The sequence below is a fragment of the Carassius auratus genome, chromosome 15 (genome assembly GCF_003368295.1).
Source record: "Carassius auratus strain Wakin chromosome 15, ASM336829v1, whole genome shotgun sequence".
Taxonomy (NCBI): Eukaryota; Metazoa; Chordata; class Actinopteri; order Cypriniformes; family Cyprinidae; genus Carassius; species Carassius auratus.
In genome coordinates, this window is record NC_039257.1 from 13,696,669 (window position 1) to 13,716,445 (window position 19,777).

The following is a 19,777-nucleotide window of genomic DNA, read 5'->3' on the forward strand; positions in this document are numbered from 1 at the left end:
CTCAATAACCTCCAACAGCTCTACATACGCAGGGCAGGAGAATTGAGAAGGCTCAGCCTCAGCTTCTTCACCATCCTCAAATATCTCCTGCTTTTCCTGGGTAAAAACCCAGCAGAGCACTAACCTCAGTATGAGAAAGTGTTAAAGATATAACATCATCCTCCCAAGGCTCTCTCTCGTCCGCCGCCCCTTTTTTTTTTTTTTTTTTTTACGATCTCGAAAGGGAAAGTCCCTCTTTAAACCATTCAGACAGATCCATATGTATTCTCACGAGCTCATTTTCTTTCCTGCCTCAGCGTGGACAGATCCTGAACCGCGGGAAGCAGATGGCTTGCCTTTATTTTATTTTTTTTTTTTAGAAGAGAGACGAACGAGAGCGGAGCTTTTTCCATTGAAAAAACGCTCATAGTGCACGCAGATTGCCTCCTCAAAGACATCGCGTGCGTGCTCTTCACCCAAACAAATGACGCAAAGATCGCGTGTGTCATCGGGTGTCAAATAACGCCGACACGGATGCACACATCGTCTAAACGCTTGCTAGTTGTCGCCATGATAAACAGAGAAAGATCGCCCTTACCGGTTCTTTCAGATGCACGCTTCAAACAAAACAGTCAGTTGAAGATGAAGAAGATAATGACGTGCTCTCCCGGTGCTGATTTATAGTCGCGCCGGTAGTGACGTCGGAGGCTGTCGACGGCCAACAAGTTGGTGTTTTTTCATTGTATGCTTCAGACACGGGTCACGACGAGGTGTTCCCCAAAGCGCCCCCTAGAGGACGCAGTTCGAAGTTCCCTCGAAAGGGAAATATCTTATCCATACACATTATTAATAATAATTGGAAAATTGTGAAGCTATATTAAATTAATACCAGTTGGAGAGAAATAGCAGTACATTTCTTACATTTATTTAGTTTCATTTTTAAATGATATCTATTTGTATAGTGGCGTTAATTGTGGTTAAAACACTGCATGTGGTATTTGTGGTCCTCCACGTGATTAATTCATTTAATTAGAATAAAAATTAATATCGCTAATTACTGAAATTAGACATCCCCTAATGGATATATAGCAGCTAATGCATATGTCTTAATAAGTGAGTAGTAGATAGACTCCATACATGGCTCCCTCACTGATCTGATTGTCTTTTTGATCACAGAGCCCCAACCCCTCCCTGACCTTCTGCGTGAAGACGCACGACAGACTGTATTACATGGTGGCCCCGTCCGCAGAGGCCATGAGGATATGGATGGATGTGATAGTGACAGGAGCCGAGGGCTACACGCAGTTCATGAATTGAGACAAAACCCACCGCTACTCGCTGACCCAAGTGTCAAAACGGAAACCGTTCGGCAGGGAGACTTCACATGACCCAGACCTGTTATTCCCATTGAGAGGAAAAACTTTTATTTTGTTGCTTCCTTTTTTTGTCTCCTCCTTTCCTGGAGATGTTATATATTCACTCAGATACACAGACAGATATCCACCAGAGGCTTTCCATGTCTGCCTGGATTGAAAAAGGGAGAAGACAAAAAGACCCGATGAACTAAACCTGCAGGTGGTGGCTCACTCACCATAGACGAAAATGCCTTTTTGCCGTCAGAGATATTTTTAAGTTGCAGTTTAAACTTAACTTTCATTTCAGTTTGTCCCATGATTTGTCTTTTCAAACACGATGGGGAAAATGCCAAATGCCATCAAGCCATTCTGGAATAGTGTTACATTAAATATTTGATGGGATCGACCGACACAAAATGATGAGAGGATATAAATGAAATGCAGTACATTTAAATGATGTTTTAAATTAAATAGAGTATTAAATTCACATTTAAAAATCCGGTATCACAAAAACAAAGACTTGATTCACCAAAGCTCACCTACCAGCTCAGGAGTCTATATTTATTGTAGAGGGATATCAGCGACTCCTGTCCAAGTGTATCCCACTGTGTCTCTGTGTTCCCAGCTCATTCTTTTAGATACAGAACCACAAACTCATGCACACACACACACATACCACATACAACAGTAGAGTATATTTGCCAAGTCCTGACAACTTGATCTTGTGATTTGACTCCCAAGGGAGGCAGCCATCACCTATCACTGCCAGCCTACGAGAGTTTGGAATAATTGCCACAAACAAGAGAAAAAGAAACAACATCAGAATCATGCAAGTCATGCAGTGCCTTGATATTGACCCATATTTGTCAATCTTCATATCTGAACTGTTACACTAGTGAAAAACAGCTGGAATCGCAGTCGTAAGGTGCGGTCACATGAGCGAAAATTTGAGGGTCGTAAAGGTCCTTCATGAGTTGTGTTGAGATGTATGAAGTACAGCTCACACAGAAGTCAAAACAAGCAACTCAGTAAATTCGCATGATCAGCTTGAAGTTGTTTTGACATATGCTTTGAAATCATGCAAAATGCCAGATTGCATGGATGCCTTTTAAAATTCGCCTGCGAAAATTCACTGAACAACAGTAAATTAGCGAAAAGTTAGTGAAAATACATAGGCAAACAATGCCAATTGCCTATGTAAAATTTGTAAACAGATTTTTTTTCTCCAGAAACAACAGTACATTTGTGAAAATGTAGTAAAGAATGACGTAAAAAAAATGCTAATTAAGGTACAGCTCATGCAGAGGTTACATTCAAAACAATCAAGTTTTCTGGCTTTGTGTTGGACAACACAGTGAATTCACTTATCCTACTTGAATCAGTTCTGAAATCTGCATTGGGAAACTATTCACCATCATGCAAAATTCCCAATTAAACTGATGCCTATTGAAATTCGCCTAGAAATTCACTGACAAATAGTAAATTAGCAAACAAAATGTAAAAAAAAATCTAAAACCTAGGCAAAAAATTTGAATTGTTTGCTGTCAATAATATAGTTTGCATAAAGTACAGCTCACACAGAAGTCACTTTAAACTAAGTATCTTTCAGTTGGTTGAATTCACGTGACCATCTGAACCCTTGGTGAAATCTGCATAGAGAATTTTCATCGTCACTCGACATACATGGATGTCTATTGAATTGACTGGATTTTGCCTGCAAAAATTCGCTAAACAGCAGTAAATTAGCAAAACATCAGCAATATTTCTCAAGCCCAAAAGAGGTCAAACCAAGCAACTTTATGTTGGCTGAACTCATGTGACCAGCTGAAGCGGTTGCAAAATTTGTGTTTGGAAATCTTTCGCAATCACATGAAATTCCAGATTGTGTGGAAATCTAATTGAAATGATTGGATTTCACCTGCAAAAATTCATTAGGCAGTTGTAAATGTGACCGCACCTTTATTCCATGTATTGGGTTTTACTGTTTTAAGAGATTGTGAACTGACACGTACTGTAATTTAAAAAAAGGTGACCTATTTAAATCAGTCTGATACTGCTTAAATACAAATTAGGGAGCTATTTAAATGGTTTATCAGCTCTTTAAGAATTATTGATGTTTTACAGGCAGGCTTTTATCTAGTCTGTTCCACCTTGTGTTAGTTTGGGGAAAATAAAATGTTTATTTATGGATAGCGATGTTACATTTACGACACTGTTAAAAAAAAAGACCAACATTTTCTGCTTTCTCCCGAAACCAAACTGTATGTTGAAATGAAATCTACAGAGAATTGAAACCAACATGAATAATTAGTCTTCATTTTGCGTGTAAGATGTCTTGAGTACTATCACAGAACTAGGTAAAAACAGTGTTGTAAAATGTTGAACATGAATACATTCACAGTTTTCCTTATTTATGGTGTTTTTGTGTTTATTTGCCTAATTATGATCCATGCTAACACTTGCGGAGAAGACTTTAGCCCAGAGGTCACAACCAAACTCGACTTCAGATGTAAAAGGGCAAGTAGCCCTCACTGCTGTAATTAACACTGCAATGCAAGCAGAAGTCTTGCATCACAGCTACTGTGTTGTTTTCATGACACCAGACAAGAGAGCAGCATGCTAAATTAAAAACCTATTGCTAAGATGTGCTACGATAAGGTTAACCCAAGAAAGTTTGTAGACCAAGTTTATTTTGGTTGGACAACACCCTAGTTAAACAGTATCATAAATGAACCTTGGAATAAATCACTTTAGAAGTACAATACACTGCTGGTAGTGTGTGAAAATACTCGTTATTTTCATAGTTCAAATATGTCATACTCTTTGAGGGCGTTTACGCTTAAATTCAAGTTCTCTTGGTTATTTTCAGGGTCTCAGCAGGTTTAATGAAAGCAAATGCAATTTTCCTAAATCAAGATACATTTACTTTAGAAGCAAAATGACATAAGTCCTGTCTTCTGAAAAGACTTTGAAATGAGTTTGAGAAAATAAATAAATAAATAAATAACAAACAGCCAATTGGCTCAGAAAAAAAGGGGAAATTTTTTTAATACATGTCAGATATTTGTTCTTGTTTTAAGCATTGGCTAACTTGCGTGATTGTTTTCAATTACTTAGAATATATCTAAAACATACTCATTCTCATTTTTTCCCCAGTGCATGCAACATTTAATGCCATAATTTTATGAATTTAAGACTTTTTAAGATCTGCATAAACCTTGTCTTTTGGACTCCAGGTGGACTCATATATTTAAATATATGGGTTATTACTAAATATGGAGCCATTTGCTGAAAGGCAGCCCTAAAAATAAATTCAAAGATATATTTTAACTTGGACTTTATTATGATTTTGACACTAAACATGGGGAAACTGCCTTTCAAATCATATCACTAAATATGCAGCTATTTTCTGCAGGGCAGCCATTAAAAAAAAAAAATTCAATCTCTTTAGAATTCAAACTTTGAGAAGTTAGTGAGTATCAGTTCAGTCTTTGAGCAATATGTAGGCAATACATACTGAACTGTTTGGGGTATACTGTACACTTTAGTCTCTCTGAAGTGAGTTGTTTGCTGATGCAATTTGTTGGGATTGTTTGCTGAAATTATTTGGTAATTCCTATAACGCTGTGAAACTGACACCGCTTTAGTGGGCAGCAGTAGGAGAATATTCTCAATTAGCATTCTAACATGATATTACTGAAGTTAACAGGCATTTTAAAATATGAATTCCTTTTGCTAAGCAGAGATATCAAGCATCTGAGTGGTTTGGAAACAGTTTTTGACTGTGCTACTTTTAAACACTCGAGGGGGAAACAGTATACAGATGTTATTGAGTGTTACAACAGCAAACAGAAAGTTTGAATGCAGCATTCATGTGTTGGCGATAAAATCTTGTTTAAAACTTAAGTTACTAAACCAGTAGGAGAGTTTAATTAATCCACACCAACATATCAGTTCTACTTCTATTAAAATATAGAGTGATTTGCTGCAATATTGTAAGAAATATGCATATTGGTAGATGTGTGCTTTTCCACAAAAAAATATATATAATTGGATTGGGAAAGATTTAAAACTTGAAACCAGGATTTAATATTTGACAAATATGCACTAATGATATATAGCTTATTCTTTTAAGTGTATGTAAAGTAATAAAGATAAATAATCACAGGACACAAATGTTTCTGATGCAGAAATTGTATAATAGCAACTAAAATGCATAATGCAGATATTTTGATTTAAGAAAAACAATAAGATTTTATTAAAAGAAAGTGATGGAAGACCAGAACATCTGTCTTGCCATATATTCCAGTGTATAATTCTTCAACCATTAACACTTCATATCATCGCCTGGAGGAAAAAAAAGGGGGCAATCAACATTTAATCAAGCAATATAACATATCTATTTAAATCATTATAATACATTCATGTGCGTCCTTTAGCTATACATCATTCAATATATTGATTTGGTGCTTAAGAAATATAATTATTATTAATGTAAATAGAAAACGTAAATGGTTATGTATTTGGGAGATCAAATTTAAGAGTAGGCTAAAATTATTTGAATATACTAATGGAGCTTTAGATCAAATTTATTGTACTTACGGTAGTGTTTATGCACATGGGGAGGTGTAGTCAATCACAGACAATTCACCTGGAGGAATAGAAACACAACCTAGTTTTTATGTGTACTGCATTGTTGAGCTTGTCTCAGTAAAATGAAAATGCATTATGGTAAGATGAAATACAGGCTCGTAAAGCACAACTAAGCAATGCTTATCTATATCATGATGTCACTAAGATTTATAAAAATGAAACTTAAACATCAGTATTTTCCCTGCCATTATATTAAGCGGGGTGTGGACGAAATTGCAGTGTCCAGTCATAAAAACTTAATTTTTCTGATATCACACAGACATTTTAAAAGTATTCACGGCAACCTGTCAAAATAAAAGTTCGGTTTAACTTGAAGACACTGTGCAAGAGATATTGTTCAGTGGAATGTAGGCTGCATAATACTACTTATACTGTTAGTGCTACTACTAAAATTATTATTATTATTATTATTATTATTAAAACTGTTTTATTGTTAATAGTAAATCCCCTTTGTTTGCCAAAACATAAAGTTTGATTTATTTTCAATGATTAAAAGTTAAATGAATGTAATGTATAATGCCTTCATTTGATAACAAGAAAAATGTAAATACACAACACATAATTTCTGAGAAAAAAAAAATTGTAATAAGATCATATGGCTATTTAAGAATAAATTTGAATAAATTAAGTTGTTTTATGTATTCAAATTAGACATTCTAAAATTGAGAACAATAAACCATATGGTAAGAAAAAATAAAACATTTCATAGGGACCTAAGCATGTAGTTTTATTTTTATTTATTTTATTTTATTTTTTGGAAAATACAGTATGTTGTGTCAAATATTGCAGTGACGAAAAAACACGTACTGGTCTTGTAGTAGTCATATACGGTCACCACAGCTGGTTTCAGGTTGTGCACCGGTACTTCCTGCACGAGCTGCAGGCTGATGGACTTCAGCTCATTCTTTTTCAACTGGAAAGGAAGAGAAAGTTATTATTTATTTTCTATGGATTGTGGAAATTTGAGAATCTGTTAAAGGAATTGTTCACCCAAAAATACACATTTGCTTAAAATTGACCCTCTTGTGCTATCCAAGTTGTAGATGAGTTTGTTTCTTCATAGGAACAGTTTTGGAGAAATTTAGCTTCACATGACTTGCTCAGCAGTGAATGGGTGCTGTCAGAATGAGAGTCCAAACAAACATCCCAATAATGCACAAGTATTCCACACAACTCCAGTCAACTAATGTCTTGTGAAGTAAAATGTTTATTGTCAATTAATATTCACCAACACATTTTTTCTCATCTGAATCAGGAGAGAAATATGCACAGATCGAGAAATGTTTTAAAGTCAAAGCAGTTCTAAACCTGCATGTTGATGAATTTTTATGTGAGAGGACAACAGAGGATGGACTCATTCTGACTGCACCCATTCTGTGCAGAGGATCCACTGGTGAGCAAGTGATACATTTATCCAAACTGATTCTGATTGAGAAACAAACACATCTACATTTTGCAGTGAGTACATTTTTTTTGTCTGTTTACTTTCTTTTCTTTTTTTTCTTTTTTTTTGGTGAACTGGGTCAGTTTGTCCCTTTTATTGTCAAAATATCAGTGAACCCCTCAAGATATTTGAATAAAACATTTACACTATCCAAATAGAAAATGACATGATCCCCATCCAGATCTAGACGTTTGATGGTGGGGTCTTCTCTCAGCTGTGGAGACAGAAGTGAGTGAGAACGAATCAAACGCTGGCTACACAACTTGATATCAAAAGAGGACTGGAGACCTTCAAGTGTCACTCACAGCCTGTAGAGATGTCTCATCTGGCTTAAACCCCGACAGCAGCCTGATGTTAATGATCACCATGTTGGTCTCTGCTCGTGTGCCGTTATACCTGTCATACAATCGTTCCAACAATCACAGACGGTTCACAACCACACATTTTTAACTGTATGTAATCTGACAGACAGCAAATAGTCTATTAGGCCACAAAGTAGGTTAAATCTGTATTCATTCTTTCTTTATAGAGTCAAATGGATATACTAATTAAGTTACTAATTTCTGGGAGGCTTTTTGTTTACTAAAGTAAAGGACAGTAAGAAATTAATTAATCTTAAAGTAGTAAAGCAACAGGTTTAGACAATATTCCAGTGAGGATTCCTATGGTTACTCATATTATAAATCTTTCAATTTGCAAAGGAAAGGATCCTGAAAAAGCAAGAGTTATTCCCCCTTTTAAGAAAGGCAGTAGGTTTAAGTGTAATAATAATAGGCCGGTGTCAGTTTTGAGTGCTTTATCAAAAGTGATGCAGAGGATTATATTTCAGTAGATTGAAGACTATCTTAATTATAATATATTGTATGAGTTTCAGTCTAGTTTAAGGAGGAAAACACTCCACTGAAATAGCAATTGTATAATTAATGGATTATATAAGGACATAAATGGATAAAGGTAAGTTGGATTTGCAAAAAGCTTTTGATGCAGTCGATCACAATATTCTGCTTTTAAAAGTTAAAGCAATGGGTTTTAGTAATGCAGCCTGTAAATTGATTGCCTTATCTTGAATATAGGTATCAAATAGTAGATTTCAGATTGTTTGACCATTTCATATGGGGTTCCACAAAGGAATGTATTAGGTCCATTATTGTTATTTTTTTCATTATATATTAATGATTTAAAAGAGCCTGTTCTAATGAGCTTTTCTTATATGCAGGTAATGCAGCAATAATTGTGTCTCATGAGAGGAAAGAAAACATTGAAAATATATTAAGTAGAGAGATTGAAGAGGTCCTCTAATGGTTTTGCCATAATAATCTGTCTTTAGATTTGGGAAAATCTTAAATTATATAATTTTGCTTGGTTTACCTTAATTGAAAGAAAAAAATGCTCTAGGTTAGAGGTAGAGATTTGAGATCAAATTATTATACCTAAACAATGATTGAAATATCTGGGTTGTGTTTTGGACAGTAACCTGGACAGAGTAAATATGGCTGCTTTAGCTCAGTCAAAAATTTGTAATTTAACAAGAATTTTAGCAAGACATCCACTGCTGCATTTCTGAAATATTAATATAATATAGGGAAATCGTTTAAAAGAAAGAAACTTAACTTTTCTTAAAGTAATGATGGTGTTTAAGATAATAAAGGGTTATTTATTATTTATTATATAATATTATGTACTTGTAAGAGAGGTTCATTGTCGTTCTACAAGGGCAAGTGATTTATCTTTGTAGGTTCAAGAGTGTAATGGGTAAAAACATTATATATATATATATATATATATATATACACACATAGCTCTGTTGCTTGGAATAAATTACCTGGGTGCATTAACAATACAAATTGATAGTATTTTTTAGAATGTATGTTACAAAAACCTTTTTTTTTTTCATTGATCTGTAGATGTTTGTTTGTTGATTTTCTGAACTTGATGTTGATTGCCTTTTATTCTCACCAAAAATACAGCAAGTCAATAGATCAATAAATTACATTTACATTAAATTAAATTGAAATTATTTTATATTTGGATATTTTGTAACATACTGTAATTCATGGCAAGGCTTAATTTTCAGCAGCCATTACTCCAATTGTCAGTTTAAAATTATTTTTCAGAAATCATTCTAATATGCTGATTTGAAGCATGAAAAATGTATTATTATTATTATTTGTGTTGAAAACAGTTGTGTTTTTAGTTTTTCATCAAAACTGACACACATTTATAATGTTTTTACTGTCACTTTTGAGCAAAACAATGCATCCTTGCTAAGTAAAAATATAAATTTTGTAAAAAAAACTTAAAATACCTTTGACCAATAGTATGTATGTAATGTAAAGTATGTAATGACAGGCTAAACACTCTTAGTGTTTTTTTTTTTTTTTTTTTTTGTCTAAATTTGGTCATTTTTTTCTTGTTTTGTGTAAAAGAGCTGTGTAAAGATTCTCGAAGATATCTCTTTTTTGTTTCACAGTAGAGACAAAGTCATAGTAAATAATGGCATATAAATAAATGATTAATGATGCAACAAATTAAATTAGCAAAAATCACATGCGTGTATTATATAGATAATAGCTATCTCCATGATGTTTTTTTTTTTTTTTTACAATTTATCTCACCTTACAATAGTGGTTAGTGTAAAAGCTGTGTTCTTTGTGTTGCTGCAAACCCCAGAATCTGCACTGATTTTGAAGGCCAAAGAGTCTGGAGGAGGTGGGATATTATAGTGCAAGGCAAACTGAGAGACAAAAACACAGAATGATGTCAAAGACGAGGTGATTTAAATCACTTTTATACACTTAAATAGTCATAATGCATTATACTCATCCTTATGTAATTCCAAATCCATATAACTTTCTTCTGTGATCCATGGAAAAAAGTAAGTCATATAGGTTTGCAATGAAATGAGGGTGAGTAAATAGTGAAAACTTTCATTTCTAAATGAACTAAAGTATTCCTTGGATTTCTCAGTACGTGCATCAAAAGAGGCAGTGCACAGACCTGCACAAACGCACAGCCTTTGCCTTCTGCCCTCAGCTTGTATTTGCCAGTAGCTTCCTGCAGCTGTTTCTCCTGGTAAAGCAGCCGGTTGTTCTGGTTCACAGTGAACTGGTTCCTCTGGCCTGAGGGGGAGGTCACGGTTATGGTAATGGATCCTTCTGGATTGTAGGTGGCAGCACTGTACTTAGCGAGGGCCTGGAGTGCTACTACAGTATCCTGTTCACAGAGAGAGAGTTAGCGACACGACTTACAATCAATAATTATAAAATGCATTATAAAGACAGAGAGGGATCTAAATAAAGCTGCATGTGATAAATAACATTACCTGTGTAGAGGAGAAGCCTCCATACGCGTTCTGCTTCTTGGTTAACCAATGCACTATGCCAGCAGAGTAGTTCAGTCCAAATCCAGGGAGCGTGGGTCCCGAGAGCAGCGCCAGTAACACATAGGCACTCATCTCTACCTCCACAGAGCCCCATGGTTGCGCATTATTATCCAGAGTCCAGTATCGTCCAACACCTAAAATAATCAGGGCAAGAAAACTGGAACATTGAAGGCTGGTGGTTGTGTTTATTATTAAAAGCAGCAGGATTATACTAGATTAGAGGTTTTCAAACTGGGGTCCAGAGAATTTGGTACTGTGGGTACACACACACACAAAATATATCAACAGACAACAACAAAACATTTTTTTAAGTTAACATGTACCTAATTTGATTTGCAGTCTTCTCTTGTGCAGCACAATAACTACAGTATAGTATAATATAGTATAGAATAGCCTTTCTATTTAATATGCAATGTATATTAATAAAAATATATAAATCTTTTTGCACATCCTTAAAGATACTGTAAGTATTTTACTACTGTTATTTGTCTAATTTAATCTATAGTACCTTGTCTCTTGGCCTGCCGGTCCAGGTTGGAGAGGAGGTTCTGTCTCATCTGTTCATCTCCAGCAAGAGTGAATGTGTAGGACAGCAAGGCGGTCACATAAGTGTTGGTAATGTTATGGGAAGCCTCCATAAGACATTCAAGGCTTTTCACCACAATGGGATCCTTACAAAGCACACAAGAGACTTCATTACTCACATTATCTGTATTAAGTTCTCTGTGACTAGAGAGTCCATCTCTTAGGAGCTATAAAGAGGGTTTTACTCACAGACTTCTGAACTCCTAACTCAAGCAGTGCTGCGGTGATGTATGCAGAGAGAGTGACTTCATCATTGACACCACCCTGGGAAAGCAGAAGCAGGGCAAAAACACATTTAGACATGCAAGAGTGCATCATCAAAGATCATTCCCACCCTCAGAATTTCAATCTCCTCACTTTATTGGCATCTAACAGACATTTCCGAAGTGTGAAATCCACGACCAGCAGACTGAAGAGCAGTTTCCTATCCGTAAATGACTCTGCTCCATTAGTTCTGACAGCTGACAGCTTCTCATATATGCTCTTCGTGTCATCTCAATTTTTTTCCATTAGCACATGTAACACAAGTTTCTGGTTCCCTTTAATTGTGTTGGACACCCTTTTGCTATTTATTCCTCTTTTCTACATGCATTACTTTCTTGTGTTCTTTCCTAAGCGTCAAGAAATTTTCAGTTTTCAAATAATATATTACATTTTTCATTTGTAAAGATTTGTTATTTGTTTGTTAAATGTTAAGATATGCATATATATTATATATTTTGATTTATATATTCTTGTACATGTTATATATTTTTTTAAGGATGCTAAGATATTTCAAATGCAAAACTAGACAAATATTATTATTATTATTATTTTAGTTTTTTTGTTAGAGAGCAAAAACTACAGTATAATATCTACAGTATAATATTATAGCAACAGGATAGTCCTCAAGAATTAAAGGGTTAGTTCAGCCAAAAATGAAATTAAGTCACCTTAAAGTCATCCTGGGCGTACAGTAAAAGACTGTCTTCTTTCAGACGAATCCAGTTGGAGTTATTTAAAAAATTGCATAAAATGGCTTGAAAGATAAAAGACAATTTGTAAAATAACTCTAACTGAGTTTGTCTGACAGAAGAAAGTCATATACACCTAGGATGACTTCAGGGTGAGTAATTTATGGCTCAAGTTTCATTTTTGGCTGAACTAATCATTTTAGTAGCCTGCCTGAACCAGTGAAATTTATTGACAACAAATTTCATCATAAATCAACAGACACACCTATTGTATAACACACGATTATCCCACAATCAGCCTCTCCTGGAAACTGAACACAAAAGAAAGATACCAATGTTCAGTCCATGTGCGCTGTCAACTTTTTAGAAATGGCAGGTTTTATTGACACACATTGAAAAACAAACACATCTGAACCACCCTTAATTGGATTCATCTGATCTAGTCTCCTGGATAGATCAAACTATAGTCTTCAGCTGCTTTTTCAGCCTAGCAAGTTGACTCTCGTAAACCAGCAAACAAGCCCAGGCTGGGGAGCAGATGGGCCTGGCTGGGAGACCAGCTAGACTAGGTGAAACCACATCAAATCAGCATGTAAGAGGAACTTCACCTTCAACATGTTGTTGAAGAGTTTCCCCACTGAGGCGAAGCAGCCGTTCTTCTGCTGTTGTTGACCCAGCCAATCCTTTGCCTGATCGATGTTGGCCTGATCTATAAATATATACTTCTTTGCCCCACTGAGAGACTTCATCACAAATGCGGTTAACCTGAACACACAAACATTTCTGTAAAATACTCGTAAAATAATTTTAAATCAATCTGGATTTATTGGATTTCTCTGCCAGCCATATTTCAAAAACACAGTGTGAATAGACTGGCATTAAACCCATGTACCAGAATCCACAGAGTAACACATAATATAAGTCACTGTCTCTGTACCAGACTCACCAGGTGTTACCAGAAGGATCAGTCCTCCCAAAAGCACTGTAAGATCCATCATCATGCCTGTATGTCAGCTCTCTCTGATAGCCTGCAACACACACACACACACACACACACACACACACACACACAATCTCTGATATGCAAGGATGGTGAAAGGGTGGACACCTGGACCTTTTGTTTTTTTATATTTAAAAACTGCTAGTTCCCTTTCAGTCGGTCACTCTCGACGCCACGTCGGATGACCGACGAATATGGGATATCGCTTCGATAGACCAATCTACTTTGAGTGTAACTAAACGAGCCAATGCACATTGGCATGCAATTATTGCATCCAGCTGCCGCTGATCACTGCGTGAGTATAAGAGAGCAGCAGGTGCAATGCATACCAGCTTTTCGCTTCAAAGCCGAGCGACAGTATCGTTCTGCTTACCTTGAACTGTGTCTACGGTGAACTGCGAGTTCAGCACGCTCTGGGAAGCTTCCTGTGTTGGCGGGACGGCGCTACAGCGGCGGTCGTTCCAGTATCGAGTGGGTTGCACACTTCAGGCTGCACTATCCCCTGTCGTGTGGCAAGCGGCCATCTCCCCTGTGCGCCTCAGCACTGAAAGAGCAATTCCTAAAAGAGCAAATTTTCTCTAAAAGAGCTTCACGGGTGCGTCTTTTTAAAGACGACGGATCGTCCTTTTAAGGATGCCGTTTCACCCGTGCGTTTCTGGGTGCGGTCGTTACCTGGCACCGGGTGATGGTCACGATCGCTGCCTCACGTGTCTGGGCGTCAAGCACGCTGAGGTGGCTTTCGTGGATGCGTCATGTTCCTGTTGCGGGAAGATGACCATCTCGGAGCTGCGAACCAGGCTCCGCTACCTTCAGGGGGGCGGAGTCCCGCTGCCTCTGCCGCGATCTGGGGCTCGTTCTGGCGGACAGACGAGGTCCACTTCCGGTAGTGGCTCGGGCGGTTTGAGGGTCACAGTGGTGGCAAACCCCGCAGGGAACCAACCCTCTGGGGACCACCACTCCTCTTGCACCTCCGATCCAGTGGAGCAACCCACGGAACGCGCTGGGCCCTCTACAAGGAGCGTACCAGTGGTATCCAGTGGGCCTCCCCCCGACCGGATGTCGATCTCAGCATCGGAGGGAGAGCTGTCGGACGAAGATTCGGCTGCGCTGCCGCCCTCTGGGACGGTGGCAAGGCCTGAGTCGGACCCCGAAATGTCAGCTATGCTTTCCCGGGCCGCCGAGAGGGTAGGGCTCGAGTGGAATCCTCCACTGCGTCCCGAGCCCTCGCGGCTGGACGATTGGTTTCTCGGGGTGGCGCGCGCTGGTTCTCAGCGCCCCACTCCAGTGCCTTTTTTTCCGGAAGTGCATGACGAGCTCACCAGGTCGTGGAAGGCACCTTTTACTGCCAGAAACCGGCCAGTGGGCTCCTCCTCCCTCACCACCCTCGATGGCGGTGCAGCGAAGGGGTATTCGGGAATCCCGTCGGTGGAGCGGGCGGTAGCGATGCAATTGTGTCCTAAGTCCGCCTCCTCCTGGCGTGGAGACCCGGTGCTTCCTTCCCGGGCCTGTAGGCACTCGTCTGGTCTGACCGGCAGTGCCTATGCGGCTTGCGGGGAAGCTGCTTCCGCCTTACACGCTATGGCGTTACTGCAGGTGCACCAGGCTAAGGCACTGAAGGACCTGCACGAGGGGGGTCATGACCCAGAAGTTCTAAAGGAACTCCGAACCGCCACTGACCTCGCGCTCCGAGCGACGAAGGTCACCGCGAGTTCCCTGGGTCGTGCGATGTCCACGCTTGTGGTCCAGGAGCGCCATCTCTGGCTGTGTCTGGCAGACATGAGGGACACGGACAAGGTCCGGTTCCTCAATGCCCCCGTGTCCCAGACCGGCCTATTCGGCGACGCGGTCGAGAGCTTCGCCCAGCAGTTCTCGGCTGCCCGGAAGCAGACTGAGGCGATACGACACATCCTGCCCCGGCGGGCACCTGCTGCCTCCTCCCGTCCGCCGGCCGCAGTGCCCCAGCCTGCACGTCGCCGAGGGCGGCCCCCTGCGTCTGCCCCCGCTCCCGCGCAGCATCAGCAGCAGCCTCCAGCAAAGCAGCGCCGTGGAGCCGGGCGTGGGCGGGCAGCCCCGCCTGTCCAGGCCCCCGCCAAACCTGGCGGTAAACGGAAGAGCAAGCGGCCCTGAGACAGGCGACCCAGAGATGGAGGGATCTGCTCTTCGGGAGATGGTGAACGCACCACTCCCTCCCCCGGAGGAGGGCCGGGTGGAGAATCTTTTGTTTCATTTTTTCCCGCCGTTGGCCTCGCGGCCGACGGTACCCAAATACTCGATAAAAGAGCAATTTCCCTTATCTCTGGGTCACAGGGGGGCACGGAGAGTTGCGGACGGCCAAGCTCCGGACCCCACTCATCCTCCTCCTTCGCCAGATGGCAGCAGCGGGCGGTTCGAGAGCGTCAACAAAGGCCCTACTCACGCACCCTCTGCCAACCCGTGGAACCAGGTGAGCCCTGCACCCCACACTTGCACCACACTCCGGCCTGCTCACAAGCCGCCCGAGTTGGGTCCCTGTGTTCCACCTCGCTGCCCCACTGCGGGTACGGCTGTGGTTCCGCTGGTCCCGCTTGTACGGTTTTTAAGCGCCTGGTCAGCGCTACCCAGCCCGTCTCGCTGGCTTCTGCGGACCATCAGCCTCGGCTATGCGATTCAGTTCGCCCGGCGTCCCCCCAAGTTCCGCGGTATCCGCTTCACTGCGGTGAAAGCGTCCGATGCCCCTGTCTTGCGGGAAGAGATCGCAGTCCTACTGGCGAAGGACGCGATAGAGCCGGTCCCTCCAGCCGATATGAGGACCGGGTTTTACAGCCCCTACTTCATTGTACCCAAGAAAGGCGGTGGGTTACGGCCGATCTTGGATCTGCGAGTTTTGAATCGGGCTCTCCATCGGCTACCGTTCAAAATGTTGACACAGAAACGCATTTTCGGGTGCGTCCGTCCCCAAGATTGGTTTGCAGCGATCGACCTGAAGGACGCGTACTTTCATGTGTCCATCCTTCCGCGCCACAGACCTTTTCTGCGGTTTGCGTTCGAAGGACGGGCATATCAGTACAAGGTCCTGCCCTTCGGGCTGTCCCTGTCTCCCCGTGTCTTTACGAAGATCACGGAGGCAGCTCTCGTTCCCCTCAGAGAGCAAGGTGTTCGCATACTCAACTACTTAGACGATTGGCTGATACTAGCACAGTCTCGGGATCAGTTGTGCGAGCACAGGGATGTGGTGCTCCGGCACCTGAGCCTGCTGGGCCTTCGGGTCAACTGGGAGAAGAGCAAACTCTCGCCGAGGCAGAGGATCTCTTTTCTTGGTATGGAGTTGGATTCGGTCGAACAGACAGCACGCCTCACAGAGGAACGTGCGCGGTCGGTGCTAGCCTGCTTGAATACGATCAAAGGCAGGACAGCGGTCCCACTGAAATTCTTTCAGAGGCTCCTGGGGCATATGGCGGCCGCGGCAGCACTTACACCGCTCGGCCTATTACATATGAGACCGCTCCAGCACTGGCTTTATGGCCGAGTCCCGAGGTGGGCGTGGAAGCGTGGCAGTCACCGGGTCCAAGTTACACCGGCCTGTCTCCAAACCCTCACCCCGTGGTCAGATCTTGCATTTCTCCGGGCAGGGGTGCCCCTAGAGCAGATCTCCAGGCATGCTGTGGTTTACACGGATGCCTCCACCACCGGCTGGGGGGCCACGTACAACGGGCATGCAGTCTCAGGGGTTTGGACGGGCCCACAGCTGCAGTGGCACATCAATTGCCTAGAGTTGCTAGCAGTACACCTTGCCTTGAACCGTCTCAAAGGTCTCCTACGAGGCAAGCATGTGCTGATCCAAACGGACAATACTGCGACCGTTGCGTACATCAACCGACAAGGTGGTCTGCGCTCCCGTCGCATGTCGCAACTCGCTCGCCACCTCCTCCTTTGGAGTCAGAAGGTTCTGAGGTCACTTCGTGCCGTTCACATTCCAGGCCTGCTCAATCGTACAGCCGACGAGCTGTCTCGAGCAATGCTCCCGGGAGAATGGCGACTCCATCCCCTGACGGTCCAGCTGATTTGGAGACGGTTCGGAGCCGCTCAGGTAGACCTGTTTGCTTCTCCAGAGACCTCTCACTGCCAGTTGTTTTACTCCCTGACCGAGGGTACTCTCGGCTCGGACGCACTGGCACACAGCTGGCCGCGGGACCTACGCAAGTATGCGTTTCCCCCAGTGAGCCTTCTCGCACAGACACTGTGCAAAGTCCGGGAGGACGAGGAGCAAGTCTTGCTAGTAGCGCCATATTGGCCTACTCGGACCTGGTTCCCCGAACTAGTGCTCCTCTCGACAGCCCCTCCTTGGCCGGTTCCTCTGAGGAGGGATTTACTGACTCAGAGACGGGGCACCATTTGGCACCCGCGTCCAGACCTTTGGAAACTCCATGTTTGGTCCCTGGACGGGACGCGGAGGTTCTAGGTGACCTACCCCAAGAGGTAGTGAACACCATCACTTCGGCAAGAGCACCGTCTACGAGACACGCCTATGCCTTGAAGTGGAACCTGTTCGTTGAGTGGTGTTCTTCTCGCCGAGAAGACCCCCGAAGATGCCCGATTGCGGTCGTGCTATCCTTTCTGCAGCAAGGGTTGGAGCGAAGGCTGTCTCCCTCCACCCTCAAAGTCCAGGTTGCCGCTATTGCTGCGTACCATGACCTCGTGAATGAGAAGTCCTTGGGTAAGCATGACCTCATCATCAGGTTCCTTAGAGGGGCCAGGAGGTTAAATCCATCCCGGCCCCCCTGTATACCCTCTTGGGACCTGTCTCTAGTGCTTAAATCACTACAGCAGGGCCCATTCGAGCCTTTGCATTCAGTTGAGCTAAAGTTTCTTTCATTGAAAACTCTGCTCCTGCTTGCACTGGCCTCCATCAAGAGGGTAGGGGACCTGCATGCATTTTCGGTCGACGATTCGTGCCTAGAGTTCGGGCCGGCTGACTCCCAGGTAATCCTGAGGCCCCGGCCTGGCTATGTGCCCAAGGTTCCCACTACATCCTTCAAAGACCAAGTGGTGAACCTGCAAGCGCTGCCCCTGGAGGAGGCAGACCCAGCCCTGACTGTGCTTTGTCCCGTCCGAGCATTAAGGTGCTACGTAGACCGGACACGAAGCTTCAGGACCTCAGACCAGCTCTTTGTCTGTTATGGAGGTCGGCAGAAGGGGAGTGCCGTCTCTAAGCAGAGGATGGCCCACTGGATTGTGGATGCCATAACCCTGGCTTATCAGGCTCAGGGTGTGCCCTGCCCGTTCAGGTTACGAGCTCACTCAACTAGAAGTGTTGCATCCTCCTGGGCGCTGGCTCGTGGCGCCTCGCTGACAGATATTTGTAGAGCTGCGGGTTGGGCGACCCCTAACACGTTCGCTAGGTTCTATAGCCTTCGTGTAGAGCCGGTATCCTCCTGTGTTCTCACCTCAAACGGGTAGTGGCACTGAGAGGCCCCGGTTAGTGTCGGCTTGCTTAAACTACTCCAGAGTGTCCGTACTGTAGACCCTGTTGGGATCCTCCATCACCCTAAGCAGCTGGACGCGGCGGAACGTCCGGCGCCAGACCTTCATGATGAATCCGTGAGAACCATGGAAGGGCGGGTTCCATATTGAGACCTAAGCGGTACTCGTATGTGTATAGTCCACGGTATAGCCTTAGAGCCCGTGTTTCCCCGGCAGACTTCTGCCTTCCCAAGAGGGTTTTAATCACCTAAAATTTCTCCGTATACTCCTAAACGGATGCTATATGTGTATTTGCCTCCGAGACCTCCTTCGGGAAGGATGGGGCTTCCGCAGCGTCCCGGCTCCAAGCGGACCGGGTACGTTTTCCCAGTGTTATCCAATCTCACCCAGTGAGGTAGTGCTTTGACAATGGTGAGTGGAGCTACTTGTTCTGAGCCCCGGCCTACACCTAATAGGGGCGCAGGCGGCTCGCACAGGGCACTGGAAGGGGCAGCACCCATGGCGCTTTGATAGGGATCCCATATTCGTCGGTCATCCGACGTGGCGTCGAGAGTGACCGACTGAAAGGGAACGTCTCGGTTACGTATGGTAACCCTCGTTCCCTGAAGGAGGGAACGGAGACGCCACGTCCCGTCGCCATGGTTGCTGTACCGCCGCTGAGCTGCCGGGTTCCCGGCTCGGCTCCTCAGCGAAAAACTGGTATGCATTGCACCTGCTGCTCTCTTATACTCACGCAGTGATCAGCGGCAGCTGGATGCAATAATTGCATGCCAATGTGCATTGGCTCGTTTAGTTACACTCAAAGTAGATTGGTCTATCGAAGCGATATCCCATATTCGTCGGTCATCCGACGTGGCGTCTCCGTTCCCTCCTTCAGGGAACGAGGGTTACCATACGTAACCGAGACGTTAATATTACTGAATTTGTTTACTGGAGTTTAATATTTCTCGATTTATCACAGAATTA

General features: G+C 42.7%; 2 protein-coding genes across 19 annotated transcripts in view; one reads left to right on the forward strand and one right to left on the reverse strand.

The window, feature by feature from the left end:
* phldb1b (pleckstrin homology-like domain, family B, member 1b) overlaps positions 1-3,744 on the forward strand; it is a 71,138-nt gene extending 67,394 nt beyond the window's left edge. For all 18 annotated transcript variants that reach the window (XM_026282544.1, XM_026282545.1, XM_026282552.1 and 15 more), the window contains one exon: positions 1,156-3,744. In XM_026282544.1, the coding sequence (XP_026138329.1) occupies positions 1,156-1,296 (141 nt within the window). In that variant the 3' untranslated portion in view covers positions 1,297-3,744. The remainder of the gene's footprint in view (positions 1-1,155) is intronic.
* LOC113114598 (murinoglobulin-2-like) overlaps positions 3,465-19,777 on the reverse strand; it is a 31,366-nt gene continuing 15,053 nt past the window's right edge. Inside the window, exons 24-35 of the mRNA XM_026281472.1 lie at positions 13,298-13,379; positions 12,960-13,116; positions 11,588-11,662; positions 11,322-11,484; positions 10,754-10,947; positions 10,429-10,644; positions 10,047-10,165; positions 7,737-7,827; positions 7,577-7,645; positions 6,795-6,900; positions 5,937-5,985; positions 3,465-5,681 (exon numbers count right to left, since the gene is read on the reverse strand). Of these exons, the coding sequence (XP_026137257.1) occupies positions 5,945-5,985; positions 6,795-6,900; positions 7,577-7,645; positions 7,737-7,827; positions 10,047-10,165; positions 10,429-10,644; positions 10,754-10,947; positions 11,322-11,484; positions 11,588-11,662; positions 12,960-13,116; positions 13,298-13,379 (1,313 nt within the window). The 3' untranslated portion in view covers positions 3,465-5,681; positions 5,937-5,944. The remainder of the gene's footprint in view (positions 5,682-5,936; positions 5,986-6,794; positions 6,901-7,576; positions 7,646-7,736; positions 7,828-10,046; positions 10,166-10,428; positions 10,645-10,753; positions 10,948-11,321; positions 11,485-11,587; positions 11,663-12,959; positions 13,117-13,297; positions 13,380-19,777) is intronic.